The following is a 13,875-nucleotide window of genomic DNA, read 5'->3' on the forward strand; positions in this document are numbered from 1 at the left end:
CCAATAACCTGGGAAAATTACACAGCACCCCTGGGCGCCTCTGAGAGACAATACTTCCCCACTCGCAAGCACAGAGTCCGAGTGTAGAAAATAAACTTTTAATAAAAGGAGGGAAATATCGCAAAGTTAATTTGGGAAAACGCCACAAACAGGGTTCATAAACATAAACCATGAGTAAAAGACCCACCCCCAAGTAGGCTGGGCAGTGTCCTTTTCCCCTCAGGTTCTTAAGTCCAGCAATCCAAAAGTCCCTTTCACATACCCTACCCTTCCCTGCACCCCATTCACAGTTGCAGTCCTTGGTCAGTGCAGACCCAGAGTTCAGAAGTGCATCTGCGGAGTTCACCTCCCACCTTCGGTGGGGGGTAAAGAGGCATCTTACTCGCTCCGCTGGCCGCTCACTGGCTACTGGCTCATCACTCTCATCATGCTCCTCCACCAGCCACCCTGCTGGCCACTTGTCGCACATCTCTGCCGCCACCCTGCTGGCCACTCATCACGGCTTTTCGCCGCCGCCCTGCTGGCTGCTCATCACATCATTCTGCCTCCACCCTGCTGGCCACTTGTCCTGCCTCTCTGCCACTGCCTTGCTGGCCGCTCATCGTGCCTCTCTGCTGCCACCCTGCTGGCTGCTCATCACGCCTCTCTGCCTCCTCCCTGCTGGCTGTTCATCACATCTCTTCACCGCCGCCCTGCTGGCTGCTCATCTTGCCTCTTTGCCGCAGCCCTGCTGGTCATTCATTCGCCAGCTGACTGTCAGTCACCTTCTCCCTCTCTGCTGTGACCTCTGCACATCAGTCTCTCAGTGATTTTGCAGGCTGGGCAGAAACACTTCCCCATCTCAAGTGACTTCAGCTCTCAGTGATTTTAGCTCTTAGCAGGGAGGGCAGAAACACTGTCCTACCACAGCTAGTTTCAGCTCTGATTGAGCAATTAAAATAACAAAAGAGGCATCTAATTAAGCCTATTTACCTCTATTCTTTGAACATTGGGGAAGAACAGGTTAAGCCAGTCTAGAGAGGACCCCTGGGGGTGGAGGTGTGCAGCCTCCTGACCAGGACTCCTATCCCCACCCCTCTTACTTTCACAGGGCTTTGGCAGTGGAGCCCCTGGCTCAATGAGGTCCTCTCCGCTAAGGATGACCCCCTGCCCCAATGTGGAACAGGTTAAGCACAGTCCTACTTCCCTGCATTCCCACAATAATCACAACATTGATAACAGCATTTCACTACCCCTGCATTCAGTACTGATGTGATTTGCGACCCAACATCAGCCAAGCTGATTACAATGATCAAAACACCACTCTATCTGCTGAATATCTAAGCAAATCTAAGCAAAGCAGGAGCAAATTGTATTCACATAACCACACCCAGAGTCTCTCCCCCTCCCAGCTAGCTGCCAGGGAAGCATTCATTCAGACCCTGCTTTCATCCTCCTCCCAGCTGAGAATTTGTCATCCCAGCAAATCACAACCCAGATTATACCAACTTCTTGAGTTCTCCACAAAGGGTCTGGGGAAATCCACTATGGCTGCCACAAGCCTGTGAGCTAAGTGTACCACTTCCTCACTAATCACTCCAGGTGCATTGTAAGTTAGCCTGTTTACTGGCCTTATAACCCTGTTGTGCCTATTGAGAATGGGCAAGGCAGGGGCAGTGGGGACTTCTTCTGAGAATAGGGATGATGAGGGCTCCCTTGAGGGTACCCCCTCTACTGGTACAGGCCCTGCATCTCTTGCTCAGATACTGGAATGTCCAGGGCACCAGGGATACCTGCCACTTGTATGTCCCCTCTGTCCAGCAATCTAGGTGTATCATCACAGGTCATGGTCCATCCCATAAGGGGCGCCTACCAATTCCCTCCCAGGTACTAGGAGGTTTCTATGTACCATCTTTATTTGCCCTGGCCCTGTCTCAGGTTTAATCTTGTAGACCGGCAGATTTCCCAGGTAAGGTATTGCCTTCCATCTGTCAGCAATCTTATGTTTGCCAGCAATCTTATGTTTGCCATTTTGTAGCAGAACTCTGTCTCCTGGCTGGAGCTCCTGTGAACACACCCTAGCATCATACCGGTGCTTGTCACTATCTGAGTTCTTGTGGGCAGCAGCCATAGTCAAGCGATAAGCATCCTGCAGTTCTTCTCTTAGTCGGGAAAAATACTGCACATGTGTCTCACATCTTTTTCCATCTTCTGATACCCGGAAGCACAGGTCTATGGGTAATCTAGGCTCTTGCCCAAACATCAAGAGATATGGGATGACTCCTGTAGCATCGTTCTTTAAGGCATTGTAGGCATGCACCAAAACCACAACATGCTGGCTCCACGTTGCTTTCTGTTCAGGACGTAAACTCCCCAGCATATCTAACAGAGTCCAATTGAATTGCTCTGGCTCAGGGTCACCTTGCAGGTGGTAAGGTATTGTTCTGGACTTCTTAATTCCTGCCATCCTTAGCACCTCCTTCAGGGGGTGACTCTCAAAGTCCTGTCCCTGGTCAGAGTGTATCCGATATGGGAATCCATACACTGAAAAATATTTCTCCCAGAATACTCGAGTAACTGTGGGGCCCTATGGTCTCGTGTGGGATATGCCTGTGCATACCATGTAAAATGGTCAGTTACTACTAAGATGTTCCCAACATTCCTCCTGTCTACTTCTAAAGACAAAAAATCAATGCATACCAGCTCCAAAGGTTTGCTGCTTGTGATATTCTTCAGGTATGCTGCTCTAGTGGCCAGAGTTTTCCTTTGAACACACCAAGCGCATGTCTCACATTTCTTGTGTACATCCTCAGCCATCCAGGGCCAGTAGAACTTACTACAAATAAGTTCCAGGATTCTCTCCATTCCCAAATGTCCAAAGTCATCATGCAAGGCCCTCATGGCCAGGGCTCTGTACTCTTTTGGTAGCACTAGTTGTGTTCACTGATTTTGTAAAGGATCTCCTGTGATCTGATGCAGCACTCCCTGTATCAGTTTTAGTTTGCTCCATTCCCTCAATAGTAGTCTACCCTTTGAGATAGATGAAATAATTGAACAGCATTTTGCCCCTCTCTTTTTGCAAGTTGTGTGTCACGAATGTCAGTATCTTGCAGCTGGACTTTTTGACAGTGAGCAGCATTGAGCATGGGCAATGGAGACTGGTCCAACACAATATAATTCACAGAGGCAGATGGTACACTTTCAGGGGGCAGGCCCAGAGTTTCTGCAACACAATCATGAAGACTCTCACGGGCCCCTGACTCTTGATAACTTCCATTGCAAATAGCTCTTACTCCATCCATAGGAATCACAGCAATTTCTGATGGCTGCGTATACCGTGACAATGCATCCACATCTACATTGCTTCTCCCTGATCGATACTGTATGCTGAACTCATAGCTAGCCAAGGTGGCTACCCATCTCTGCCCTGTAGCATCCAGCTTAGCACTTGTCAACAGGTAAGTCAGCGGATTCTTGTCTGTCCACACTTGAAACCTAGCTCCATACAAGTAGTCATGAAACTTCTCAGTGATGGCCCATTTCAAGGCCAAGAACTCCAGTTTGTGGACGGGGTAGTGAGTTTCACTATCAGACAGCCCTCAGCTGGCAAAGGCCACAGGTTTATGTTTGCTTTCAACTTCCTGGTATAGGACTGCTCCTAAACCCTCCAAACTGGCATCTGTATGTAGGATAAATGACTTTCTTGGGTCAGCAAAGACTAGGAATGGAGCATGAGTTAGGCAGTTAATGATTTCTTGAAAAGCCCTTTCACATCTCTCGTCCCATTGTGGTCCAAAGGGTTTTAAGGGGACACAGTGTCTCTGCTCAGGAGGCCTTGGGGACCTCCCCTTACTCTTGGTTTTACACTTGCTCTTGCTGGATGGGTAAGATCATTCAGAGGTTTTACGATGGTAGCATAATTCTTTACAAACCTACGATAGTAACCACTAAATCCAAGAAAGGTCTTAAGCTCTCTGTAATTACTTGGGTGTGGCCATGTAGTGAGTGCTTCTATTTTATCCGGATCAGTACTCACGTCCTCTTGGGACATGATGTGACTCATGTACTTCACTGATGTTCTGCAGAACTGGCATATATCAATAGAAAGCTTCAGTCCATAGGCCTCCAACCTATCAAGCACTTTAAGAAATCATTCTTCATGCTCCTCCCAGGTCCTTCCAAATACAATCAGGTCATCCAAATAAACCAAGACTTGCAGTAAGTTCATGTCTCCCACAACTTTCTCAATAAGATGTTGAAATGTGGCAGGTGCCCCAGAAATCCCTTGAGGCATGCGTTCAAACTGATAAACCATAATGGGCAGATGAAGGCTGTCTTCTCCTTATCTTCTGTTCCCAGAGGGATCTGCTAGTATCCACTTCGAAGATCCAATACTGAGAACCACTGGCTTCCCAGCAAACAGTCTAAGGCATCTTGTACTCGAGGCATGGTATATTGGTCAACCACAGTACGGCTATTTAGGGTGCAGTAGTCGATACACATCCAGATTTTTCCATTCTTTTTATGGACCACCACAATGGGTGAGGCATATGGGCTCCGGGACTCAGTAATGATGCCATTTGCAATCAGCTTCTGAAGATGATGTCGCAAGTCTTCCATCTCTGAGAAAGCAATCTTCCTAGACCTCTCCCTGAAGAGTTGAGAGTTGTGTAGTCTGATGTTGTACTCTACTCCTTTTGCACACCCCATGTCCTACTCATGCAGTGAGAATACCCTGGATATTTCACAAAGTTTCTTCCCCAGGAGGTCCTTCCACTCCTCAGACAATGGCGAATCTCCAAAACCAAACTTTGCAGGTTCTATTGCCGGAACTTGAGTTTCACACTGGGGTCTTACCATGGTTTCAGGCTCAAAGAGGTCTGCTGTCTTCTGCTTTTGTTTCACAACAACATCATGGCTTGTTTCATTAGTAATTAGTATAATCACCTTTTCCTGGGCTTTAGCAGGTAGGGTTATGACTCCACTGTTGACCAGCACTCCTCCAGGGAGCTCTCCTTCAGCTGGCTGCTCTACCATTGTTAATGCCCCTTTACTTCCTTTCAGTCACGTACTCATGACAAGCACTTCTTGCTCCATCCTTGCAGGCACTACTAAGGGTGTCATGCCCGTGTACCTCAATGCCCCCATTGGTAGCTCAGATGTATCCTTTTTAGTGCTCTCAATTTTCCTACAGGCTTCAGCACAAAGTTTCTATAGATCATCAGGGTGCTCAGGTATTATTCCCCAGCCCATCATCTGCAGTAATCCACGAGTACCTTGAGGAGGCTTGAGTTCATCCCTATCAGCACATACATATCAGAGATTCCTTTAGGGTCGGGGCATATTAAGACAGCGGTGTCTACCTCTTCTCTTACCCCAGCAACCTCCTCTGGGAATTCCAGGTGCACTATGACATATGCTTGGTAGAGGTATTCATCCATGTTGAGGCCACACAGGCCAAAGCTGGTCAGTGTCTGTATAGGCAGGTGCCTAAGCATCTGTTGGTAGAATGACTGAAATATAATAGTCACCTGAGATCTAGTGTCAAGCACTGCTTTACACTCCGCCCCTCAATCCTCACCGTGACCTCTGCTCAAGGCCCTATCAGTCCTGTGGGGATCCCAGCTGGACAGCCCCCGGCCCCAGACCCTTCAGCAGTTCCTTGCCTCCTCCCAACTGACCCTCAGCTTTCCATACACTAAGGAGGGATTTTCTTCATTATGACACTTGGCAGCACTGTGTCCATCCTGACCACAGAAGAATTGCCCTTTCCCCCTTTGCTCAGGAGGGATGGTGTCTCTAAATGCTGACTTCTCCATCGCCACAGCCAGAGGTTCCTTACACCTGGAAGACTTACTCTGGTCAATGGTCCTTTGCAGCTCAGCTAGCCATTCTGTTAGAACCTGCACTTGTTGGGCAAGTTCCTCTCTGGTGCTCACCATCAGTGCACTGGCTGTCTGCAGGGGTGCTGTGCTGGCTGTCTCAGACGGTTGAGCTTCCCAAAAATCACTGGCAGCCTGCCTGTCTTACTCCTCTCTGACTTTTTATCAGCTGGAAGTAACTCAGGGGACTTTTCCTGTCATTCTCTTAACTGGAGATGAAGTAGAATTGGGTTCTGATATTGAGATCCTTTTACAATTTGAGCCAGTCTGGTCTGATCAATCTGCTCTGCAGTCCCTGCTCCCCTCTTGACAGCTCCCTGAGGCAGCCTCTCCAGCCTCTGTACATAAGCTGAAACCTTCTCACCCCTTCATCGTTGGGAATTAAGGAACTTACAGTAACTGTCCTCAGAGCCCTCTGTGCTCCCAAAGGTGTGCTCGAGGGCCTCTAGGCAGTCCTTCATACTGACCCCAGGGTTAGTGAGCTTCAGGGTGAGAATCACATCGAATGCTGGTACCCTGATGCTCTCTACTAGACATCTTTGCTTCTCGGCATCTGGTACGGCCCACTCCTGCAGCCTCCTTTCAGTAGTATGTTCTAACCAGGGTTGAACTCCTCCTCCCCAGGTATTGGGATGGGACCCCCAGCAAATAACCTCAACTTACAATAGGAGCTCGACATAGCATGGGACAACACCACCTTTTCCAATGTTTGCCCCAGTGCTTTTGCCCGATCATCGGCCAAGGCTGCAGCCCCCGAGCTAGGGGCTGCTGAGCCAGGACCCAACAAACTTGACATATTAGCCATTATACAGTGATTTCCTCAAAATATAAACACAACTGTTTCCCAACTTACTGAATCACTCAAGAAGTGCTTGCGAGGGATACTGACCCAGGATCCCGGACGAGCCCCAAAAAAGGTAACCCTTCTTCCAGGTGAAGCCAGCAGCAACCAGGGCTGGGTTCAATATCTAGGGGTTCCTTTCCATCAATATAACACAGAAATGGCATGAGCCCCTACCTGGGAAAATTACACACCTCCCCTGCAGACAGTACTAATGTGATTTGTTACCCAACACCAGCCAAGTTGATTACAATGAGCAAAACAGTGCTCTATCTGCTGAATATCTAAGCAAATCTAAGCAAAGAGAAGCAAACCATATTTACATAACCACACCCAGAGTCTCTCCCCCTCCCAGCTAGCTGCCAGCGAAGCATTCATTCAGACCCTGCTTACATTTAAATAAGAAAAGGAATTTACCTATCTGTAATTCTCTGAGGACATGAGATAGGATTACAAGGTCCCTCTCCCACCACCATTAATATCTTCTGGTAAAGTGCCCAGAGCTCTGCAGACCATGCATACTTGTCTGCTCTTTCTCCTTCCTGGCTCTTCAGAGGAGTCTTTGGTAGCTACTCCCTTACTGGGTTATTTTGGGAGCTGCCTAGAAATGCCTGCCTTTCTAGTTAAAAGGAAAGCTTTCAATAAACTGTTGGAATCTACCTAATTCCTCCATACTTTAGCAGCAGGGCAGGCAAATTGGTGTCTGAGGTATCTTTATACTGCCTTATGGGGCATCTCTCAGCTGCTATTTGTTTTTTTCTATTTTTGGATACTTAATATTTAAAATCTGAAACAAGACATTTTATCTCAGGCTGTGTAGGAATTAATTATTCAGCAAAGTCAATTTTATTAGAAAACAACAACAACAAAAGAAAGTTGAACTCTGGTGAACAATCCAAATGAGCCTGACTGATCAGAAGGCATCAGAAGAATATAATCCTTTAGCAGACCCTGAGGAAATTTCTCAATAAGGCAAGCAGGATGCTGAAAGGTAGCCTGGAAAGCTAAAGCATAAGCTACAGCTCAGCACTGCAGCAAAAGGGAGCCTCTCTATCAGCAGCAGCAAAATGGAACTGACAGAGGCAATAGGAGCCACTGTGTCACCTCACCAGGGTCTTGTGTCTCACTGATTCCATATCAAATTTGTTCAGTTTACAAATAATACATTAAAACTGCCAGTCCTGCAAACAACCAGTGGTCAGAGTCAAGCTGGGTTCTCCTCATACATCATCAGTAAAAGTAATGATATTGTAGGTTGCACACCTGTTACTGGGGCATAATTGGGCCTGGTATTCCTGGTGATGTTGCGTAAGAAGGAATAAATCCAGCTGACAGTATGATCCAAAGCTGGGTGCACAGGGGTGACAGCTAGAAAGAAACATCTGTTTTATTTGTAAATTGAGCAAACTTGATGTGGAATCAATGAAACACAAACATGGAATCCCACAATGCAGATACAGTTTGGAATGGAATTATACTTCAAGGATTCTATTGTGTCTTTAGAGCTATTTGTGTCTTCCAGCAGATACAACACCTCCCAATGAACTTGAGCAGGATAGTCGATGTTTTACACACTTTTAGTGGAAGTAACATGCTCTGTTCTCTGCTGGGTCGTAGCCCTGAATCTTCTTCCCTTCTTTAGTGTGGCTGGTTCTACTATAGATGCTAGTTTGGAGCAGTCCTTGTACTCATGAGAACAAGCACTGAAGCTGAGCCCACACCTGAGCAAGGAAGCAAGGAGGGAGAGGCTATTTACACTCCTTCCCTCCTTGTGCAACTACACAGGAACGAGGCAAACCAGGATGGTTTATCTGAATCACTTTATTTCCCCAGAGTAGAGTAGGAAACAATTTTATGAATAAAATATTATAAAAATTAGAGTCACTGGGCCCGATCCAGGACCTTGCTCCATCAGCTTTGTGTTTCAGTGCAAAGCAGTTGTACAGCTAGAAGATCTAACCATAGGGGAATCACTGAGCAGCAGAAAACACCATAGTGGCTCTGACACCAGCCCTCTTACACTCCCAGTGCAGGGGGCATTACCTAGGGAAAGGGTCATGAAGATGCAACCACATATCATTAAGTTTAAAAGATAGGAATCTGCACAGTGTGTACTGAAAGCATGCATGTTGTAATAACACGCTATGGGGGGATGATAATTTTCTGTTTTGTGTTTAAATATGTATTTCAGTAGCTTAAAACAATGAAATGCTTTTCATTCATAAACTTAATAGTTTAAATGTTTGATTCTTTTTTTATTTCCAAACTGTCTTCTAAGTATGATGCCTGAAGTTTATTAACGGGGTAATGCAACTATTAATGCTTTGGAGAGAACTCTAAGTAAAAGGCTTGACTTTTTCAAACACATACTAATTGTACCTGCTGAAGGTCTAAAGAACTCAAGATTGCATAGCTGAATGGTTTTAAAGAAAGAAAATTATGTTACTTAGCCCTTTATATATAATGCTGTCAGGTATTGGGAGAGGGAAACATTCACTGGAATTTAGAGGAGGAAAATACTCATTACTTTTTACTAGGTGGGCACACCGCCTCTTAGAAACGTTAATGCTGTTTATATAGGACAACACCCAGAGTGTATGTGTTGTATTCATCCCTGAAGTGAAATGTTTTTATTTTTGTATCTATTTCATATCAGTCCCAGAAATATGTTAGCAGGATAATCCATGAAGTTAAATAAACTCATTTGCATAATTTTGTTTTAGACATTGCCTTTTATTTCTCCAACAGACCAATATCATATAGATCATGCCCTGAGGCCTGCTTATGGCTCCAAGAGGTTGAAAGGGCAGCTGTAGTTCCAGCCGAGCCTCCCAAGGCAGCTTTATGCCCCTAAAACTTCCCTTACACTGGAATGATCAGATACCTCAGTTTTATGAGCAGAACCTTAAAGCAGTGCAGCAGACAGGACTGATACCAGAGGATCTGTCCCATACTTTTTTCTAGGGTCCCCACAGTAAAATGTAGAGCTGGATAAAAAGTGGGACAATGATTCATGACCAGGTTTGCAAATCAGAACCTGAATTACCATTTGACATATTGGCATTCTTTGTATTTGCTTTCTCACGGGTATTCATGCCAGCCAAGTTTTATTCTTACAAATCTTTTTAGAAAATAAAAAACAATTATAATGGGAATTTGTTTTATGACAAAAAATTTATTTTGCATGGAAGCAGAGGCTATTTATGTAGTTGCCATTTTAGCATGCCAGCACAAAGAGGGGAAAATGGAGGAAGGTGACAGGGAGATGGAGGAGGAGGAGACCAGTGTAAGGGAGGAGTGGGGGAGGAGGATGAGTAGGATTGCCAGGTGTCTGGTTTTCGACTGGAAAGTCCGGTCGAAAAGGGGACCTGACAGTGTCCTGTCAGTATTACTGACCAGACACTAAAAGTCCGGTTCCCTGAGTAACCATCCGCAATTGGCTTCCGCTTTGCTGGTGGGAGGGTGGGAACTGGGAAGAGCAGCTGCTGCTGGAGCTGGAGGAGCACTCAGGAACTGGCCAGCTCCAGCAGAGAGGGGTACCAGCCACTGGCACCCGGGGGAAGGGATCCTGAAATGCGTGGCATTTGAGGAACAGGGCTGGTGGCCAGGCTCATCCCCCAGACCTCCTTCTCATCGCCCTTTGTGCCCCACCCCTGGGTGCTGCCCCCAATCCTGTCCCAGTCACCCCTCCACCCCTGGAGTGTGGCTCTCCCTCCCCCTCCTGTCCCAGTCACCCCTCACCCCTAGAGCATGGCTCTCCCTCCCCATCCTGCCCCAGTCACCCCTCACCCCTAGAGCATGGCTCTCCCTCTCCCGTCCTGCCCCAGCCACCTCCCTCCACCTCCCTCTCCCCCCCTATCCTGCCTCAGTCATCCCTCCACCCCCGGAGTGTGTCTCTCCCTCCCAATCCTGCCCCAGTCACCCCTCCCTCACCTGACTACATGAGCAACCCATCAACTAACTTTGTTTGCATGAAACGCATGTGGACTAATTTCAAATCAAGAACAAATTTGTAAAAATCTAAGTCAGTTCATGAACAATCTACAAACAGAAAAAGGAGTAAAATTTTTCTCTATAAATAGTTTGCTAACTTCTGGTAAAATATGTTTCAAGTAAATAAACTTTTAACAAATAATAAAATAATAATAAAAAACAACCACAGCAATAATACCTACACTTATACTGTTCTTTATATGCTAAATTATATAATTAATCCTCACAACAGCCTAAAGAAGGTAAGTATTGCCATCCCATGTCTTACAGATGTAGAAACTGACACTGGAAGACTAAGAGACTTGCTAAAAGTTAAATTTAAAAGACAATTTTATGTTATACTCTTTTTGTTGTTATTTTGTTCATGGTCAGTTTCATGTTTTATGCTTTGTGGATGTTGTGGAAAGGGTTGTTGTGTTTATATTAATCTTGTTTTCCATTCATTAAAATATGTTGCCTTATACAGTTAACATGTAATGTAAGGAATCTTATTCGCATTAAGTTATTCACCACTGACTTCAATGGTACACTTTGAGGCCCCAGCTCAGTACAGCATTTAAACACAAACTTATGTCCCGTGCCTGTTTAATTAAGCACGTAAGCGCATACTTAAAATTGGGCATGTGCTTAAGTGCTTTGTTGAATAGGGATGGACTGCTGAATAGGAGGGCATGAGTGAATAAGCACTACTCAACATGAGAAAGGGAGACAAAATCAAAGCTTTAATTTGTACTTTTTTTGTATTCAATGTTGTTAAAGTGATTAGAGGTCTCTAGACATGTAGGGTTGAAAAATACACACTGATTATTATTAGAACATGTACGCCTATTATAGAATACATGACTGTGTGTAACAGAACAGAATATCTCCTTTGAAAAATGTTGTCAATGACTTTTATGTATATATGCGGTAGTGCTGTTAATATGGATATTGAGCTAGAATTAACATATATGTAAATGTTGCTAAGTATGACATTTAATATCTCACACTTGTAAGTGGGGAAACGAATTATCAAGTGATAGTTTACTAACCACACTCACTTGATTTCAAAATAGATTTAATAAAACACTTAGAATACATTGTTTTAAAATACAATTTTCTATGCTGGCTCAGCAACAAAAACATATTGATTTGTCTATTTGGGGCCCAGGCTTAGGTACAGATTTAGGATCCTGTGCACTGCCTGATAGACACTTGGGGCCATATCCTTCTGTCCCCACAGAAGTCAAAGGCAAAGGATGTGATTCTGATTTCACAAATGTTAAATCAAGAATAATTTAAGTCAAGGAGATATTCATGTAAAACAAATTTAAGAATCAGACCTAATGGCATAAGGATTTGGCTCTAGCATACTTGCTATTGAGGAAATGTATTCTTTTATACTATGCACCATTTCTCAACTTTAGCATCATATGTGTTTTTGACGTATGATGTCAAGGGAAAATGTCCTTTCCCCTTGCTCAGAAAGTTCAGCTTATTTGGTAACAGGCTGCATTTTATAGTGTTTATCAAATGTGCCATATAAATGCAGTTTGAGACATTTATATCTTCTTTTAGCGTGTCAATTCATTATTTTCCTTATTTATGTTCAGAAATTAAAAAATATTTTTACTTTAAAAACAAAAGAAAGTTGCTCACCTTTAATTTGCCTCCTTGGTCTGTCATGGCATTCAATTGTAGGAGCATTCTAGTATTAGAAATAAAGACTGAGAATGTGTGTCACACTGTGTGGTTCAGCACTAAGACTGAAAGCACGATTCTACTTTCACAGAGATGTAAATCAGATGCCACTCTGCTGAAGTTAATCGAGTTAAGCTGATGTAAACTAGGAAAATCAGGCTGTGAGTCTTATACAATCCTTCCCAGCTCTCAATTCCTGAACTGCTCCACATAACATATTTCAAGAACAAAAAAAGGAAGAAAATGCAGATAGATCCCCCCCCCTCCAAAAAAAACAACAAAAAAGGTTAGATAACTTTTGTTCAAAGGTGAGTAACTTAGTTCTCTCACTAATGGAAGTCTCTTCTATACTAGTTCCACTCTTGGAAGCTTGCAAGTACTTGTTTTCTGGAGGAAAGACTGAAGAAAAGATAACCAGAATGGAACTCTTCCCCATCCAAAGCTTCTTAAAATAGAGGGATTTTAGAAAATATAGCTAGAGATTGAAGTTGATGCTTGACAGATATCTTCTATCAGTAACTGACAAAGGCATGAAGGAGTAATTCTTGCTGGTAAAATATTGTGACACATTATACTATACTATCCATTTGGCCAAACATTACTTAGAGATTGATTGCCCCTCAGACTTATCTCCAAAGGCTACAGTGTTAGAGATTTCCAAAAGGCTTTTGTCCTATCAATATTCAAACTCAGAGTTTTCCAATATATTGTTTATGGAGGATTCCTTTCCCTTCAGGCTAAGAATGTGATAAACATCCGGTCAGGATTCAAATTTTATACAAATCAGTTCTCTTTAGTGGTACATTTTTTAAGTCACTTGGAAAATGATTTCTCAAAATAACAATAACAATTCCTTACACAGCTGCAAACTTTAATGTGCCAATATTGCCTAACACACATTTCAACTATACTACATACAGAAATCATAACGAATCTACAAAATAACTAGAAAAAACATACACAAATACCGTAATATATGAATACATACATAATATGAAGATCATAATGCAAAATGCAAAGGCAGCCACAATAGCCAACAGTAGAGGTGGTGAGAGAAATGAAAGCCTGTCTTTCTTCTCCTACCCCACCATCTCCACCAGTCAGTAACAAGCTATCTGGGAGACACTAGCTCACTGTTACTTCACCAACTGGCACTCCAGGATATCAATTTTCTCTAACTACATCCTACTGATTCTTTACTGCTATGGGTTCTAATTTACCTGTTTTAATACCACCAATTGTTTTTGTACCTTTCTATCATGTCAGTCTACACTCCCGGCTTTCCTCCTTCTGATCCTTAGTGCTATCCATTTCCTTCTCTCCATGTTCCCTTTGCTTGTCTCCAACACAATATTCCAACCCACCTTTTATCCTCATCATGTCTATGCCTGAGTTCCTACATTGTCTCCTGCCCTCTGCACTTATGTGTAAACAGTCTAAGGAGAAACTTGAGAGTGAACTAGAAAAGAGGACTTGGAGTGGATGTAGAAGTAAGAAAGG

The 13,875-nt window shown here is 44.1% G+C and overlaps 1 protein-coding gene across 10 annotated transcripts in view; it reads right to left on the reverse strand.

The window, feature by feature from the left end:
- The window catches only part of CCDC178 (coiled-coil domain containing 178), a 350,640-nt gene that overhangs the window by 2,186 nt on the left and 334,579 nt on the right, over positions 1-13,875 (reverse strand). For 8 of the 10 annotated variants that reach the window (XM_039524821.1, XM_039524816.1, XM_039524819.1 and 5 more), the window contains one exon: positions 12,334-12,382. The exons of the other annotated variants lie outside the window; for them this stretch is intronic. In XM_039524821.1, the coding sequence (XP_039380755.1) occupies positions 12,334-12,382 (49 nt within the window). The remainder of the gene's footprint in view (positions 1-12,333; positions 12,383-13,875) is intronic. 10 annotated transcript variants of the gene reach the window in all.

Source organism: Mauremys reevesii, linkage group 2 (assembly GCF_016161935.1).
Source record: "Mauremys reevesii isolate NIE-2019 linkage group 2, ASM1616193v1, whole genome shotgun sequence".
NCBI classification, from domain to species: Eukaryota; Metazoa; Chordata; order Testudines; family Geoemydidae; genus Mauremys; species Mauremys reevesii.